The following is a 15,814-nucleotide window of genomic DNA, read 5'->3' as shown; positions in this document are numbered from 1 at the left end:
CGTTGAGCTCCTCTCTTCTGCTCGTCCCGATCTGTCAAATCCTAATTATTTCAACGCCTCCATGGATTTTTCTGCAGCGGCACGTCGAGTTTGACGCTTTATCGTTTTTTGCGAGAAATGACGAGGCACCCGTCGCGGGTTACCGATGAATTTGATATGTTCATGATCCCCACAGGATAAACCCCGAAGTGATCCCGTCACTCTTCACCCGACGCCATCATCCGGTGCAGATTTTAAAATGTCTGCTCTTTGTAGTTTCGGAGAGTATTTTAGTCGGACTGAAATATCTGAAAAAAACTACTGGATGGATTGCTGTGAAATTTTATGCAGACATTCGTGGTCCTCTGACTTTTCCTGTAGCGTCACAATCAGCTAAAACATTTTTATTTGTTATGTGAAATATTTCTACATCTAATAGATGGACTGACACCAAAATGTTCCCTTTAATTTCCCTTAAATTTCACTCTAGCGCCCCCTGAGGTCGAAGGATGAACGACCGGATGGATTTCAATGAAATCTGGCTCTGCTCAGGATCAATTATATTTGACTGTAAAACTTTCTAAATGTGTGTTTGCGCTGTCAGTCAGAGCATGTTATCGTGCTGATTCAGCTCATTTGACTCAACGCGAGAGCTGCTCAAGTGATGATATAATATATATATATATATATATTTATATAAATATATATATACAGTGAATACGGCCAAGTTTTGAGTGTGCTGTTGACTGATACTGTTCTGCCTCGGTGAAATGATCCGAGAGAAATGTAGGAGCTGGAACACGTTAAAATAAATAGTGGGTGGCGGCGAACGACCTAAATAAAGATTTCAGGAAGCTAAGATAAAATAAGTATCAAATCTTTACGTTTTTCAAAGTAAAAGTCTGATTAACGTTTAAATGTGTAAAGCTGTCATTTTTCTAAATGCTAAAACACAAACACCGTGATGATTAGTATGTAGTTGATGCAGCGGTGTTTAGATGCTGCGTGTAGTATGGATTTAGGACACAACAACTACAGTCTTGTTGACTGCTAAACAAGGGCGGAGTGCAGCAGCATTACCATTATTATTGTTTTGCATCCTGATGCATCACCTCTTCAAAAGAGACATTCGCGCTAGGTTTTTGTTGTTGTTGTTGTTGTTGTTGCTCTCATTAGTCGCGCTTATTTGTCCCCCTTTTTTATTTTTTTTAAATGCAGCTTTGTAGTTCGCGTCGGTTTGCAGGCTTGCCGTCGCTCGGGGGCGGGGGCGGGGGGGGTGGGGGTGTTTGATTGTGTGCCAGAGACTTGGAGGAGGAGATAAATTCTGCTAAATTGGTTGCAAATTCCTACCGGTCCCATAAAGGTCAGAGATTATTTAACACCCCTTTAAGGCCACGGTTCTGATTGCAGAGACCGAGCCCTCGGCCGCTGCTAACGACTAAATATTTGGGGCCTTTGTTGTTCCCAATAAACGTACGCTACCGTCGTATAAATACACAATTCAGGCTGTCTTCTTTTTTTTTTTGGTGTTTAACTATGAAAAGCAGGCGAATAAAATATGGAACCAGCGTCTGACTAGCGGAGCCAATATGCAATCTGGGACGGCACTTGAGTGTCGGGGCAGTTTGGCCTTTTCTTTGGTGCTGTTCAATGGCGTATCGCTGAGGAGTATCTGCAGACGGAGCCAACCGGGTTTCCCCCTGACATTTTTGTGACATTTCACCGTCTGGATGTGGCGGCCCGCAGTATGGCGCAAGCTGTCCCATCTGCAGGTTCTCGAGGGGGTCCGGCCGCCATCTCGGTCTGCGCAGGCCTCGGCTTGAGAATATTAACAGACAGAGAGAGGTGGCTTATAAATACAGGATGTTGTATAAGCAGTACGATGTTATCGGCCCTGCTGGCTTTTCATGATTTTTTCAGCGACATGTCCGTAAAAGAAACACAAAAAAACAAAACAAATCCAGCCACAAACACGGCAAAAATCGACAGAGCGAGAAATTATAACCATTATGTATTAAGATAAAGAATGTATATGCATCGCTGCATGTGTGCCATCTGCATTTAGAAAAGTAGACATTATCATATGTAAATGTAAAATGTAATTAGGTGGAGTGTTTATTCTGCAGTTTGTGATTCAGGTCGTTGGGTATTCATGCCGGAGCTTCTGTTTTCATATCTACCTTTGTGAAGGGGAGATTTTGTGAAAGATGAAAGATAAACATAACTCACTTTTACTTCTGCTCACAGATTTAATGGTAATTAACGTAGAAATAAATTCTCCAGTTTCTCAGGTGTCTCAGTTTCGGTTTCATTTTTGTTTCCAATTCTGCTCATTTTCGTTTATTTTCCACTTTCTCTGTTTATTTAGATTGTTGTCAACTTCAATGTTTGCTGCCTGTTAGTTGCTACTGGAAGAATTTCGAATGGAACAAGCTTTAAGACAATAAAGTTACACAAGTTTTTTGCTGAGAAACACAAAGTGAATAACTGTCCCTCCGAGTGGAGCGGATACCGCTGATGCAATGAAGCTGTAATTTTAAGCGGTACTTCTGAGAAGTTTGACATTTATCGATCTGGATCTCGACGAGATTTTGTCATGTTTTGTTTTCAAAGACACCGCGTGAGGAAATATATTTTGGAAGAATGTTGTTCATTCATCCGGTAGAGTTTCAAAGACTTGGGAGGATCCGTAGCAAGAAGCACCGATTGATGGTTGTGATGGACGCTTTAGTGTTGCCGTGACGACAACACGACTAGAGACTCTCTGAAAATCACCTACTTCTGCACGAGGAACACATCCGCTCCACTCAGAAAGTTTTCAGTTTTCCCTAATTTGCATTCAATAGAAATTAAATGCCCCACATTAGCATGAGTTTATTTTGTCCTGCGGGTGTGTATGAGATACATTATTAAATGAATCAGGCATGCTTTTAATGTGCAACATTATTATAGTTCATATTCTAATGATTTTTTTTTTCTTATCTCCCCAACCCCCGAAGAGGATTTATCACCCAGCAGCAACTCTCCAATATCTTCCCACTGCACTGAAAACAGAAACCGAACATATGTATAATGCACACGGAAAACATAATGGGAAGCAAGAGGAAAATATAACTGTGCATATTCATACAAATAGAAATGATTGGTAGATACGGTGCGAAGCGATGCGTAAACCACGAGAAGAATTGAACAGGGAGCAAAAACTTTGTTTCAGATTTGTGTAAAATTAATCTGGTGGAGCCGATGGGAGGGTTTTAAGCTTATTGCAGTATTGGATCATGGGACCCAAAGTAGAAGGAAATTTATCAGATAAGCCTCTTACTGTGTACTTTATTTTCTCAGAGCTCAACGACAATATTCGACCACTAAACCGGAGAGAGAGACTCTGGGGGGGGGGACCGCCACAATTTCCTGTCGAGGAAAATCCTTCTACGAGCCAACACCGATGCAAATGCGCTAATTCAGAATCATTCGGTGAGAAACACAAGAAAGGATTTGTTTTGTTTCTCGCTGAATACAAAAAGAAGAAGAAGAAAAAAAGGACTGTGTTTCCGATGAGGATTTAAGGCGGACCGGTATTCTGTTCACCAAAAATAACCTCGTTTCTGTCACGTCTCCACATGTGCATCGTCGATAACGGATTATAAAGTCCACGTGCTCCGGTAGGACGAACCCAAGGTTCATGTTTGTGCACTTTTTAAACGGGAAGTTGCAGATTTGAGAGGAGCTACAGCAGAGTTTGTGCAGTGAAGCGCTGCAGGTCGTCGTTCTGGCAGAAAGGTCGTTAGGTGCACTTTTACTTAATGAGGCCCAGCTGGGATGTAAAATCACCAGGAGGCACCTGCACATTTAAACTTTTGTGTGTGTGTGTGTGTGTGTGTGTGCAGCTGCCGGGTGCAAAGCGTCGGCAAAAAAACCCCACAAACAAACACACACACACCAAAAATGATTAAGCAGATGGGTAATTGATATGTAAACATGAGGACGATCACTTGGTGTGATTATACCATATCCACAGCACTGAATGTAAGTACGTACACGAGAAGAATATAATCGACAAGGCCCTTGTGTACAAATGATGAAAGTGTGGTGTGTTAAAGCCAGAAAAAAACAAAACAAGTGTGAATATCTAAATAATAAATTTTCTTAATTTCGTGAACTCTTTGCAGAATTATTTTCATTCAGGATCTGACCGGTGAACTTGAGGTGACTTGAAAGCCTTTGCAGGCCGGGAATTCATTCACACAAATATATTCATAGAATGGTATGCTTGAGCTAACAAATAAAACAACTGCAACACACACACACACACACACACACACACACACACACACACACACACGCACACACGACTTCATCACAAAAGAAACAAATCCCAAAATGCAGTATTTGTATCTGACTCGTATGAAAGAAAACACGACGACGCGTTTTTTACGATCTGATGGACGACAGCCGCGTGAAAAAGAAAACTGCTTGTTCGGGTTTGAGGGGGAAACGTCGCGTTTTCGCGCATAACTCTGGATGTTTGTTGTCACGGTTACAAAAATAAACGCATAGTAATTAAGCGGCAGAGGTAGCACCATCGATCCCTCTCAACCCCGAAGACTTTACATTGAAATGAAGTCGTAAACGTAAAATATAAAAACCTCCGCGGAAACAATGAAGAATTGACAGAAAATATTCCGCTGAATCAGATGTTTTTCAGAAATAAGAGAAAAAGACTGAAACAAACAGATTGATTTGCAGCCTTCAATACTGCAAACGGACAAACGTATTCGACCGCGTGGCTCCAAATACGCAACCGAAGCTGACGCAAAAGTGCCTTAAAGTGCAGTACCACCGAGGACCACTAGGGCTCCAAAACACTTCTGGATGCAGTAGACTCTCATGAAATACAAAGTCATCGTAAAATAATTATCCAAATTCACTCCCTCTGGTCGGCGAGCTGGTGGTCCTTTAGAAAATAATCCCGTCATTAAGTAGATTAGTGCTCCCAGAGAGCCGCGTTGGACCGGAGTGATCGACAAGCTGTTTGAATAAATGGCGGGCCGTTAAAACTCGGTGAACTCACGTTGTTTCGATTCAGTTGCGATTTTTGTCGGTGGAGTCGACGACACGTTCGCCGCAGACGGTTTTGCTGTTCGTTAGCTTGTTTGAATCAGTTTTCAGTTCACTGTAAATACTCCTTATTCTTTTTTTTTTTAATTGGACTAACAGGAATTTTGATACCCAGTTTATATGTTTTCTCGTTTTCTTAATGGTTTTCGATTTTAAAGCACTAAAATTGTGCAATTTTAACTGTTCCCGTTTCTCCCACGTGAAAGACTCCAACCAGAAAAAAATGGTTTCAACCGTAAATCCATTTTTTTAGGATTCAATCCAGCTCCAATATAAACCAATGGACGACGTCACAGCTCGCTACGATCCATCTTTATAAAGCCAACGTTCCCGGGTTTTAAAAGTAATGCGTCTTCAGTGGAGTCAAAGACGACGTGTCTGAAACGTATAGACGGACGGGATCATCGCGGCGTCGAGCACAGAAGGTGCATTTGTGTCGTGAATCAATCAAAAGGAAGGATTCAGCTCGTCATTGACGAAACCGTCCTCAAGAGTGTGAATCCAATAGCGGCCTCGCTGTATCACGGCCTTATTATAAAGCTGCAGATTCATAGTTCGCCTGTATGTTTTGAGTCTGTGCAGAAGCTCTTATTTATTTTTTATTTTTTTCTGTTTGTCCAGAATCCACCGAAACCTCGAAGACGTTTCAGCACATCGAGCGCGTGTTTCCTCTCCAGTTTATGGAAGATTTGGCAGTTCGGATTGGACAAGTGGTCACTGGGGCAAACCGGCAGCGAGGCTGAGTAGCAGCCCGACGTCCAACTGTCTTCATTTTTCTGTATTTCAGTCTTGAGTTCCTCCCCTGTGCAGACTTTTTGCAGCCCATCATAACAACTGCAAGAGGGTCAGTTGATCATCTTCATCAGGACGGCGTAAATCTTTAAAAACGACGCGTGGATTTCTCCCACCAGCATTTGATTTTTAACCTTGACCACCATCATCATCAACATTTATTTTGCTTGTTTTTGTCATCAGCAAGTATGAATACTGAGAAGTCAATAAACCTACACTTTTATTAAACTAAGACGAGCACACGAGGTGCTTTAATTAATTCTATACGAGGCACAAATCCATAATTCATCTCTGGTGCTTTCTTTCCCCCTTTGGGGAAGTGTTGAAGTGAGAAAAGTGAAGTATTTGAGAATAAAGAAACACATCATTAAGGTACACTGTGTATTTTAAAGTTGAGAACAGCAAACGATGCAGTAAACTAAAGTTTATTCCAGTCACGCTGAGAGGAAATTATGATTATTCTAATTAATACTGAGGATTAAGAATTGTTTCCAGAAGACAAAATAAAAACTAAAGTATGACCAGAAGTACAGACTTAAAAGTAGGATTGATAAGAGAAAAGCAACCAGCAGTGACGTCATCGTTGGTTTGTGAACGGTCGTTACGAAGCCTCTAGTTCAGATTCTGTCCGTCACCATCTTTGCTAGTTCCGAGCGGTTCTGAGCAGGAAGTGACCATATTTGGACGAGCTGGGGGAGGAGCCAGCGGTGGATCTGACTCGATCTGATTGGAAACCCGATGATACTATGCCCCACCCACCGAAAACTGTAACCTGACTGCACCACAGACCTGTCAATCAAACAGACACGTCTCCAAAAAACAGGTCTTCTTGAATCTTCTTTTCTAATGAATGAGGGATTATTTTCAGATGGACCTCCAGAAAACTAAGAAGAAGGAGTGACTTTAGCGAACAACACCGAGATAACTGATGGACACATTTTATTCACTTTGGATTTGATGAGAGAAGTTGAATGGGAGTCTATGGAGCCGGAGGCTTTTTGGAGCCGACCTCTAGTGGCACTCGCTGGTATTGCAGCTTAAGGCGCTTCCGCATTAGCCCAATTTTTTAAACCTGGAAGCTACTGAACATCCACTTTAAAGCGGTAAAAGGGACCTTTAAATAAAACAGTTAGCTGTCTGGAGTTTTAATTTGGTTTGTGATTTACTGAATACTTCCATCCTAAAATTATAATGAGCCTACACTGTTCTCTGTTATGTTTTATTGCGCAATGCGTTTGCTATTTTTTTGTTTTTTACTGCATAAATGAATTAAATACATGAGATCATGTGTCGATTGAAAAGAATTAACTGGAGGGCAGGGAAATAAAAATAAACCAAGATGGATGGACTGCTCTGTCTTGAAGGCCTTGAGGATTAGAGATTACGGCGGATTTTCTCAATTAAAATGTATAATATTAATAATAATAATAGTAGCTTGAACTAAATAATTTATTAGGAATAAGAGCGCAGTCGTTTTAGCTTCTGATCCAAACAATAGATTGTATGAGATACTTAGTGATGAAACTACTTGCAGACTGTTTTACGTGCCTTTATTTCGGACCATCTTGATTTGGGTGAGTCTCAGTGTGAGTCAGCTCTGTCTCGCCTGTCTGCCCAGCTTCTTCCTGGCACCAAGCAGAGACACAGTATCTCCCCTCCACCGGCCTCCAATACAGAATTGATTGTAAGCTTCTGTTGTTGTTTTTTTTTTGTTTTTAAAGAGGTGTTACATGTTGCTTTTTAAATCTCTGCTTCACCTTTAGGTCCCAAAATATCTTCCCGCTAAACTGCTTTAATCTGATTTTAACCGATACATTCAGGCTGCGATGAAAAACTACAGGATAGAGTTTAATCAATCTCGGCTTGAAGTTTATCCGTTATGAGGAAAATATCAACCGGTTTACTTTAATGTTAATATTTCACTTGCTTCACTGCTCCTGGTATTCATTAAGCCTCCAAAAATCTCATCTCTGAAGTGTTTTCAGAGAAAAAAAACCTCCTCTGAAAGAGATCCTGTTCACACTTGACAGTAACGTGTCCTGGGTGATTGGATCGCAAGCGCACACCCCAGGAGGCGTTGAGATCCTATCTGCTCAGACCACATTCGAAGGTGGTCTGGGACACATATGGCCACATTGTTTTAGCAGTGTGAACACTAATATGTCCTGGACCCCACTAAAGGACCAGCAACTCCACTAACCTCCTCCGAACAAGCAGTAGAAAGACTGAACATACAGTTCTGGCTCCTGAAGATCTGGAGCTGTAGATATCCAGCTTTGTTACTAAAACAAGCTGCTGTTTGAAGCTTGTTTTTAATAAAGCTTCCTCTGGATTTTTATTTTTTTTCTTACATTTTATCTCACGTAATTTCTGGCATCGCAACCTCTCAAACCCGAAATAATCTGAGCCCAGACCGATTGGGTCTAGAATAAATATATAAATTTAAGAGATGAATATAACCTTGAAAGGTAACCTTTAAAGTTAAGAGTCTCTTTGTAAAGCCAAGAGACTCCGTGACCACACACGTTTTTATTTGTGGTATTATGTGTCCACATTTGCGTGTTTAACTGTGTCTTCCTTTTCCTTCATGAATAAAAACAAGCCAGGACAGAACAGATCGAAGACACAAACTCAAGACACAAAATCTCTCCCGGCTCAATGGTCCAATTTAAATAATGAGGTTTTTTTGTACGTGCCAACTTACAACAGGTTAAATTACAGGCATCACGGTCGGTTTAAAGAACAACCTCCTGCCGTTTCACTTTCCTTTCACCTTTATTCCCTCTGTATGTTTCCTGCTTTGCCAGTAGGTGGAGCTTGTCTCCTTTGGCTCGAGAGAAAGAGAAGAAGGAAGGGAGAGAAGGAGATGATTAAAGAGAGAAGAAAGACAGCAAGAGGAGAGGAGGCACGGAGAGAGAGAGAGGGAGAGAGAGAGATGGAGGGGAGGCAGGGAGAGGGAGGGATGGAGAGGGAGGGATGGAGAGGGAGGGAGGAGAGAGAGCAAGCGTCAGCACTCCATGTGTTAAAAGGGCAGATGGTAACCGCGGGTAACTGAGGAGCAAACCACTCTGCTGGCCACAGAGCAAGAGATCAGCGGAGAGAGGCAGATAGGAGGGAGGGAGGAGAACGAACACATGCAGCGCAGCGGAGGAGAGGAGAGGAGCATCTGAGAGGAAGCTGCACGCCCGCTCTGACAGAGAGGAGAGACAGAGGGAGGAGGAAGAGGAGGAAGACTGAGTACTTCTTCACCACACTAACAAGGAAGGCAGAGAGAGACGAGGAGGGAGAAACAAAAGACGGAGATGTTGGAGATAGTGGAGAGAGGAAGGGAAAAGTATCCCTCCCCGCCACTTAGGGAGAGAGAGAGAGATAGATAGACAAAGAGGGAGGGAAAAACAAGAGAGGAGGCGGCGGACGTTAGTGGGGGGAGGCGGGAGGGGAGGAGGGGGGGGGAGATAGTTAGAGGAACTGCGAGGACTGATCAATGAGCAGGCTGAGATTTCGGGAAGAAAAATTCAGACTCAGTGAGAAAGAGAGAGTGGTGGTGGTGGTGGTGGGGGGTGGGGCTGGGGGTGGGAGTCAATGACAGGGAAAGATTGATGAATGAAAGATGGGAGCAAAACATCTGGAGAGGAGAAAAGAAGACTGAAAGAGAAATATTTAATGGAGACGGAGGCAATTTTTTTTTTTTTTTTGGAGAGTAGAATAAAAAAAACATTTAGGGGAAAGACGGGATAGATAAGAGTGGAAAGAAAAAGGGAGGAACAGAGGGTGAAATATTTAAGAAGAGACAGAAGCTGAGGGGGGAGGAGATGAGAGACGAAGAGGGGGGAGGCAAGGAGTGAAAGAGTCTCTGGCAAAACTTAGAGAAGACAGAGAATACATCAGAGCAGCAGAGGGACGCTGCATGCGCTCCTCCTTTTTCTTTTTTGAAATTTCCTCCTTCTTAATCCGAGGGAGGGTGGAGGCGAAATGAGGAGAGCGGGAGAGAGTTGAGGAGTACAACGGCAGGAGGAGAGGAGGCAGACTTTCCCCTCAAAAAAAAGAAAAAACAACAAAAAAAAGTCCAGATAAAGAGGCGCACAGGTAGATATTTCACTACATGAAAGACGAGTCGTATCCAATGGCGTGCTACTACATCGTGATCAGTTCCACCCACCTGCGTGACGGACAGCTGAGGAACATCAAGGGGGTGTTCAGAGGACCAATAGGAACCAGCGGCCAAAGAAACACGGTAAGGCCGGCTACTTTTTTTTGTTTTGGTGCTTTTATTTTGGAAAGTTTAAAATGGTCGGCTTGTTTTTCCCAAAAGTTAAATCTTCAAACTCCACGTTTTTAACTCTTTGAATACACCTGAAAGCACGTTTTTGTCTGAGTGTGATTATTTTTCTTTTATTATTATTATTATTATTATTATTTTCTTGCATCAAACAGAAGCCAGGAAATCACTACCTCTAAATGATCCTTTCTTAAACCATTCCTCGCTCGCTTGATTGTCAGGTCCTTAATTGTTGTGCTTGTCGAGTTAATTAATTGCTACTTCCATTAGGTTAATTGACTCGGTATTGGAGGCAGAGAGATGCAGATGGGGTGGTGGTGGTGGTGGTGGTGGAGGAGGAGGAGGAGGGGGGGGGGGGGGTCCCGTCTGTTACGCTAAGAGCTTCCCTGGCTCGGTTTCTGCTCGCTCGAGCATCTTGTTTATCTTTTCTTTCCTTTGTTTCTTCCCGTTTTAAACCGTTGGATGTTCGGGGTCTGTAAAAAGTCAGGAGGCTTCACTTAATCTTTTACAGCGGGACCGAAAACACTTCGCCACATGTTCCCTCAAAAGGCTTTTCTGCACGTTTTTTTTAGGGGTGTAAAACCTTTTAATCACAAAGCCAACACGTTTAAAATAATAATAATAATAAAGACTTTAAAAGTAGAGAAGTGACGTCGTTAAATAGTGGCAAATAATAATAATAATAATAAAAAAAAAATATATATATATATATAACCAAACTGCTTTCTATTAAAAATCTGAATGAAAATGAGTTAAGAGGTATAACTGGAGTCGTGAAGCTGTGTGGGATGAGTCGAACCGACCGGATGAGTCACATGGCTCCTTCTTCATCTATTTTTTTTTTTTTTTTTTTGTTCTCATTATCTAAACTCCCGACTAAAACCTTGTACTCCGCTCGTACTGGATGTTACAGCGCAAACATAATTACAGCGAGTCCTTGTAGAGAGAGAGAGAGAGAGATGCACCGGAAAAAAGAAATCTCCAACGGGGCTTCAAAGAGACATCCGATGAGCCGTCCAGAGGTTGTGTCAGGGCAGAGCTCCAGTAAAGCTCATTAGAGCCTCGCTGCTCCGGTTAGAAGCAATGCAAAATTACCCTCCTCTCGTTGTCGCATTGTTGTCTTTTCATATTAAATTAACCGATAACGCAAAGTTTGAACCTCCTCAAACGTCCTCGCGGTCGTCACCGGTGAAGCGACCGTTTTTTTTTTTTTTTTTTTTTTTTTTTTTTTTTTTAAGTCCTTCTGTGAAGTCTCTGTTCTGTCTGAAACCGTTTGTCTCCTGTGATCTCGCTGTCACATCATATTTCACTTATGTCAATACTTTTAATAACCGTCGTAAATCATAAGCTACGATGACGTGTCATGATGAAATGATGGAGGATGGGGGGATGGGGGGGGGGGGGCTATAAGTCTTCGGGACCGGACTGGCACGACGGTAAATCAGCAATGCATCTGACGCAGGCTGCAATTAACAGGAAGTCATGCAACGGAGCCTGCGGCTGCACCGGGAGGGTCTGCAGGTGGCGCAGCCCGGCGTTGTGTTGTTGTTGTTGTTGTTGTGTGTTTTTATTAAAGTAGAAAACTAAGAAGCAAAAATAGAGATTTTTGTTGTCACATGGCCACTTCCTAGTAGGCACAATGGAAGTAGAGAGTTTCTGTTTTCAGGTCTTTGGCAGGCAGCATCTTCTCATCTCTTCATGATGGTGGTTGCTGCGTTTTCCAGGCTGAACACACAGTTTACTCTTATTTATCTCAAATAAACTGGGACTGAAGTGAGGCAAGTTTTTTTTTTCTTATCTATTGCCCCTTTCAACATCTTTATTTAATTTCCTGAAAAACAAAGTGAGGAGAAAAACAAACTCCAGACCAAAAAAACTGAAATTGCAAAAAAGCAACAAAAATAAATCCTCCTTGAATCTTTGAGGGTAAATTTATTTTCTGAATCAGTTTTTTTTAATTTTTTTTATCCATAAATATTAAAGCACAAACAATGCAGCAGGTTTGGGAGACTAATCGTGAGTTGACTATACTTTTATGAAGTGAGGGGAATTTTATTGCTGGTTAACTCTGGAAAAGTATGGTGTTAAAGGTTTAAAGAAACCGATGCCAGCTGTCCGTTAACAGTAAGTATTACTTTGACCAGAGCTGAAAACTCATCTATTAAAACACATTCATTATTTATAGTAAAGCATGTTTGGTCAAAAGTTACTTTACTGAGTAACAAATTACTTTTTAAAAGCAGTCATTGTTGAACCTCGTCGCCTCACTGGGAGGATGGCTAAGGCTAAGCTAGCAACGAAACACCGGCTGCCAATCAAGATGTCTTGATCTGACGAGTACCTAAAACAATAGTAGCAGTGAAGTAAAGCAAACACCTTTTAATAATTGATTTGTGAAGAGTTTCGGATGAAATCGTTTAAGTGTTGGTCGGAAAAAGAAAAAAAAAGCCATCTGCTGTTCGCTGACCCGTCCATCCACCCCGACCTCCTCCCTCCGCACAGTTTGAACAACAGTTTGCTCTCAACACACATGAAGCAGAACGACTAGAATCAAAAGACGTTTTTATTCCATGAAACAACACATACGTCCTTTAGGGAGCTTCTCTGAGACTTCACAGCTGAAACCACGTTTCTCATTACAGACTGTCAGAGGAGAGCAAGAAATAGACTTTTCAACGCATTGATTATTGCGCTTCATAAAGTAGATGACAAACTAATGAAGCCGCCACAGCTTCCAGACTTGTTGAACGATATGAAAACTCAGAATAACATAAGGTAAAGTTTTCCACTACTAACACGGCGGCGTGAATAAAAAATGTTCTTTAATTACCAGCACGAGAAACATAAGTCGCCGTCGTTTCAGAGGCACGTACTCAACTCTGTTCGTCACCTCGTCCAGGAATAGAAAGCTATATCAAGAGTTTTAATTGGCGAAACAACCACACATGACTATCGCCAGTCACCTCGGATCCTCGTACACGGGGGCTAATTTTATCTCCGAGTTCTTTAGCGCGGGCCGGTCTGATGAAACGGCATGAAACGAGGAAACGGGGTCTTAAAAATTCACATAACATGCTCCGTGCACGGCGAAATGAGAGATATGTTTGCACCAGCACAAAAGGACTTCGCGAGAGAGACACGAGCAGGAAAAAGGGAAAGACGAGGGTGAAGCAGAAAGTGTTGAAATCAGTGGGATGGATGAGCTCCGTTGGAACTCAAAGTTTATTCTCGTTGTTTATATCTTCAAGCATTCTCAGAGTCGTACTCAAAATCAGCTGAAGTTACTCAACTTATCGGAGTTACTGCAAGTTTGAGCTTCAAGTCCAAAAACAACAAAAAAATCCTGCATATTTTACACTTTAACCGAACGTTATGAAATGAAAGGCTTCCAACTTGAAAAAAAAAAAGGTTTTTCTTGTCGTCTTAAAACTTGTTTGAGTTGTTTGATCTGTCACAGAGAACATCAAGTCCGCATTAAATTTGGTTCGTGATACAGTTTTAAGACCACACCGACTTGAAACCTCGGCACAGTTTTATTTTGTATTTCATTACAAATCCAAAAGTGCTTCACGGCAACAACAACAACAAAAAAACAAAAACAGGGAAAACCCTCGCGGAAGTGGAAATAGAGATAGCGAGCAAATCTGGTCAGATTTCAAGTCAAAAACACTGATGGATTAAGATAAATAGGACGGGAGGAAAGGTGCGGAGTTTCCGGCGTGAGGAGGCATTAGAGCAAGTCGGAGGATATTATGGGATATCGGAGCTGCGGCTTTGAAATGTACAGCGGGGCGGGAGAAAGACGGCGTGAGTGATGTTAAAATGTGAAGAGCCGCGGTAATGAAGGCGGGCGCGGACGACTTTAATCGAAGTCAGCAGCGCTTCACGCCGCGATTAATGCCGACTTGACGCTTCGCCGTGACGGATTACGTAACTGAGGCGAGTTTCTGATCTGCATTCTTTGCATAAATACATAAAGAAAAACAACAACAACAGTCGATGCCAGACAAAACGCATCCATTTGTTTGTTTTCTTGAGAACAGCAGCGCTAGATTTCCAAAACAATATTGGCTGAAACATGTAAAATTACCGGTTTTGTGCTTTAAAGTTTGTCATAAATTGAAACGGGGAGAAACAGCTGGCTCGTCTCCGTCCGGCATCACGACAGCTCACGAATTATTTCTTCAATCTGCAAAAAAATACCTGAAATAAAGGTGTCACATTTGTCATTTAAAGGGGATTTATTTGTCAGACAATGTTGTTGTTGTTTTTTTTTTTTTTTTTAACTCTAAGCAGCTGTTTTGGGGTCTTTTAAATCTTTTTACCAGCTGAAAGCTCCTTTTTCTTTAATTTGTCCATTTTCTTTAAGGACTTCTTGCCCAAAATTGGCTTAAAAGCTGAAGTTCAAAGGTCAATGGTGACTATGGAAACAGCAGCAGAGAAAAACAATCCCACCAGGAGGTCCATTGGATCGTTGCTCGGGAGCTTTCAATCACACGTGGTGAGATTATTCTCTGAAAACAGATAAATTCCAAGTGCTCAAAACTAATCTGTATCTTTTAATAGATATTTCTTCCCTAATCATGTTTTTTTTTTTTTTTTAAGAATTGAGTGAACAGACCCTTTAAATAAAAGTGTTTCGGCCGCGTGGATCTTTCATGAGAGCAAAACGGCAAAACTTCAAACCGCGGCAGCGTAATCTTTCCTCCTTATAAAGCATCAATTCTCATTTCCGCTAATTGTTTGACACTTTTCGTCGTCGGCCAGGTGAACGCTGTCGCTGCCGCCGAGAGAAAACACGTCACCCACTTCTCTCCTTGTCGAAGGGAAAACAAAATCCTCCTCACACCCCGAACCGAGTGTGTGTTTTTTTGTCTGTACCTTTAATTGCTCGAATGTGCCAAAGACATTCAGGCGCGTTGCCCACATCTCTCCGTGTTACTATTCATGCTGTCACCACGGCTTCGTCTCAACTCCTCACCGGGCGCTCCCAAGTCTTAAAGCAACGTTTAAAAAAAAAATAAATAAAAAAAAAACATTTAACAAGTGTAGCTCCGCTGCATGTTTCTGTAGATTTTACACAGCGACATTTAATTCGTTATGGCCCCGCCAGCTGTCGGGGAATTTTCCACACCTTTCCCGATATCAGTGTGGACAGAGTTGTTGTTGCTATAGCAACGTCGATTCCAGCGAGTCAACATAACGCTGATTTTCTACACCCCTTAACTTGGCACAAAAAAAAACAACAACAACAACAACAACAAAAGTTTGACATCTAATGCCTTCTGAGGATTTAAATGTTCTTGTCAGCTGTGATGTCTCCGAGCAGTGCGCTGCATTTGTTTTTTTGGTGTTTTTTTTTGTTTTTTTTGTTTGTTTCAAGACAACAAAAGTCTCAGACTAACTAGTTTAAGCGGTCGGGGGTTTATTTTCCGTCATCGGAGGCGTGTATTTAGTGCCGAGTGCAACGATGTTCCTGATCCGCCGCCGTGGTAACGGTGCAATATTCGGCGCTGGCGGCTATTTGACATCAGGCCCGACGACGCCCGCCTCAACACGACGCCATAACCTTCTGCCTCGCCGCCGCTGACGCTCCAAAACCTGTGCGGTACGAGGTCTGAGGTAACTGGACAACAACGTGGCTCC

At 42.2% G+C, this 15,814-nt stretch overlaps 1 protein-coding gene across 2 annotated transcripts in view; it reads left to right on the top strand.

Moving 5' to 3' along the window:
• Positions 1–9,448: 9,448 nt before the first annotated feature.
• LOC138195100 (G patch domain-containing protein 8-like) overlaps positions 9,449–15,814 on the top strand; it is a 59,511-nt gene continuing 53,145 nt past the window's right edge. Inside the window, exons 1-2 of one of the 2 annotated variants that reach the window (XM_069144176.1) lie at positions 9,449–10,123; positions 14,538–14,669. In XM_069144176.1, coding sequence (XP_069000277.1) covers positions 9,992–10,123; positions 14,538–14,669 — 264 coding nt within the window. In that variant the 5' untranslated portion in view covers positions 9,449–9,991. The remainder of the gene's footprint in view (positions 10,124–14,537; positions 14,670–15,814) is intronic. The other variant, XM_069144177.1, reaches the window with a different exon arrangement.

This window comes from Embiotoca jacksoni, unplaced genomic scaffold (genome assembly GCF_022577435.1).
Source record: "Embiotoca jacksoni isolate LCO1_2020_lvr unplaced genomic scaffold, fEmbJac1.0.p SCAF_12, whole genome shotgun sequence".
NCBI classification, from domain to species: Eukaryota; Metazoa; Chordata; class Actinopteri; family Embiotocidae; genus Embiotoca; species Embiotoca jacksoni.
The sequence above is the reverse complement of the archived record's forward strand: the minus strand, read 5'-3'. Positions and strand labels throughout refer to the sequence as shown.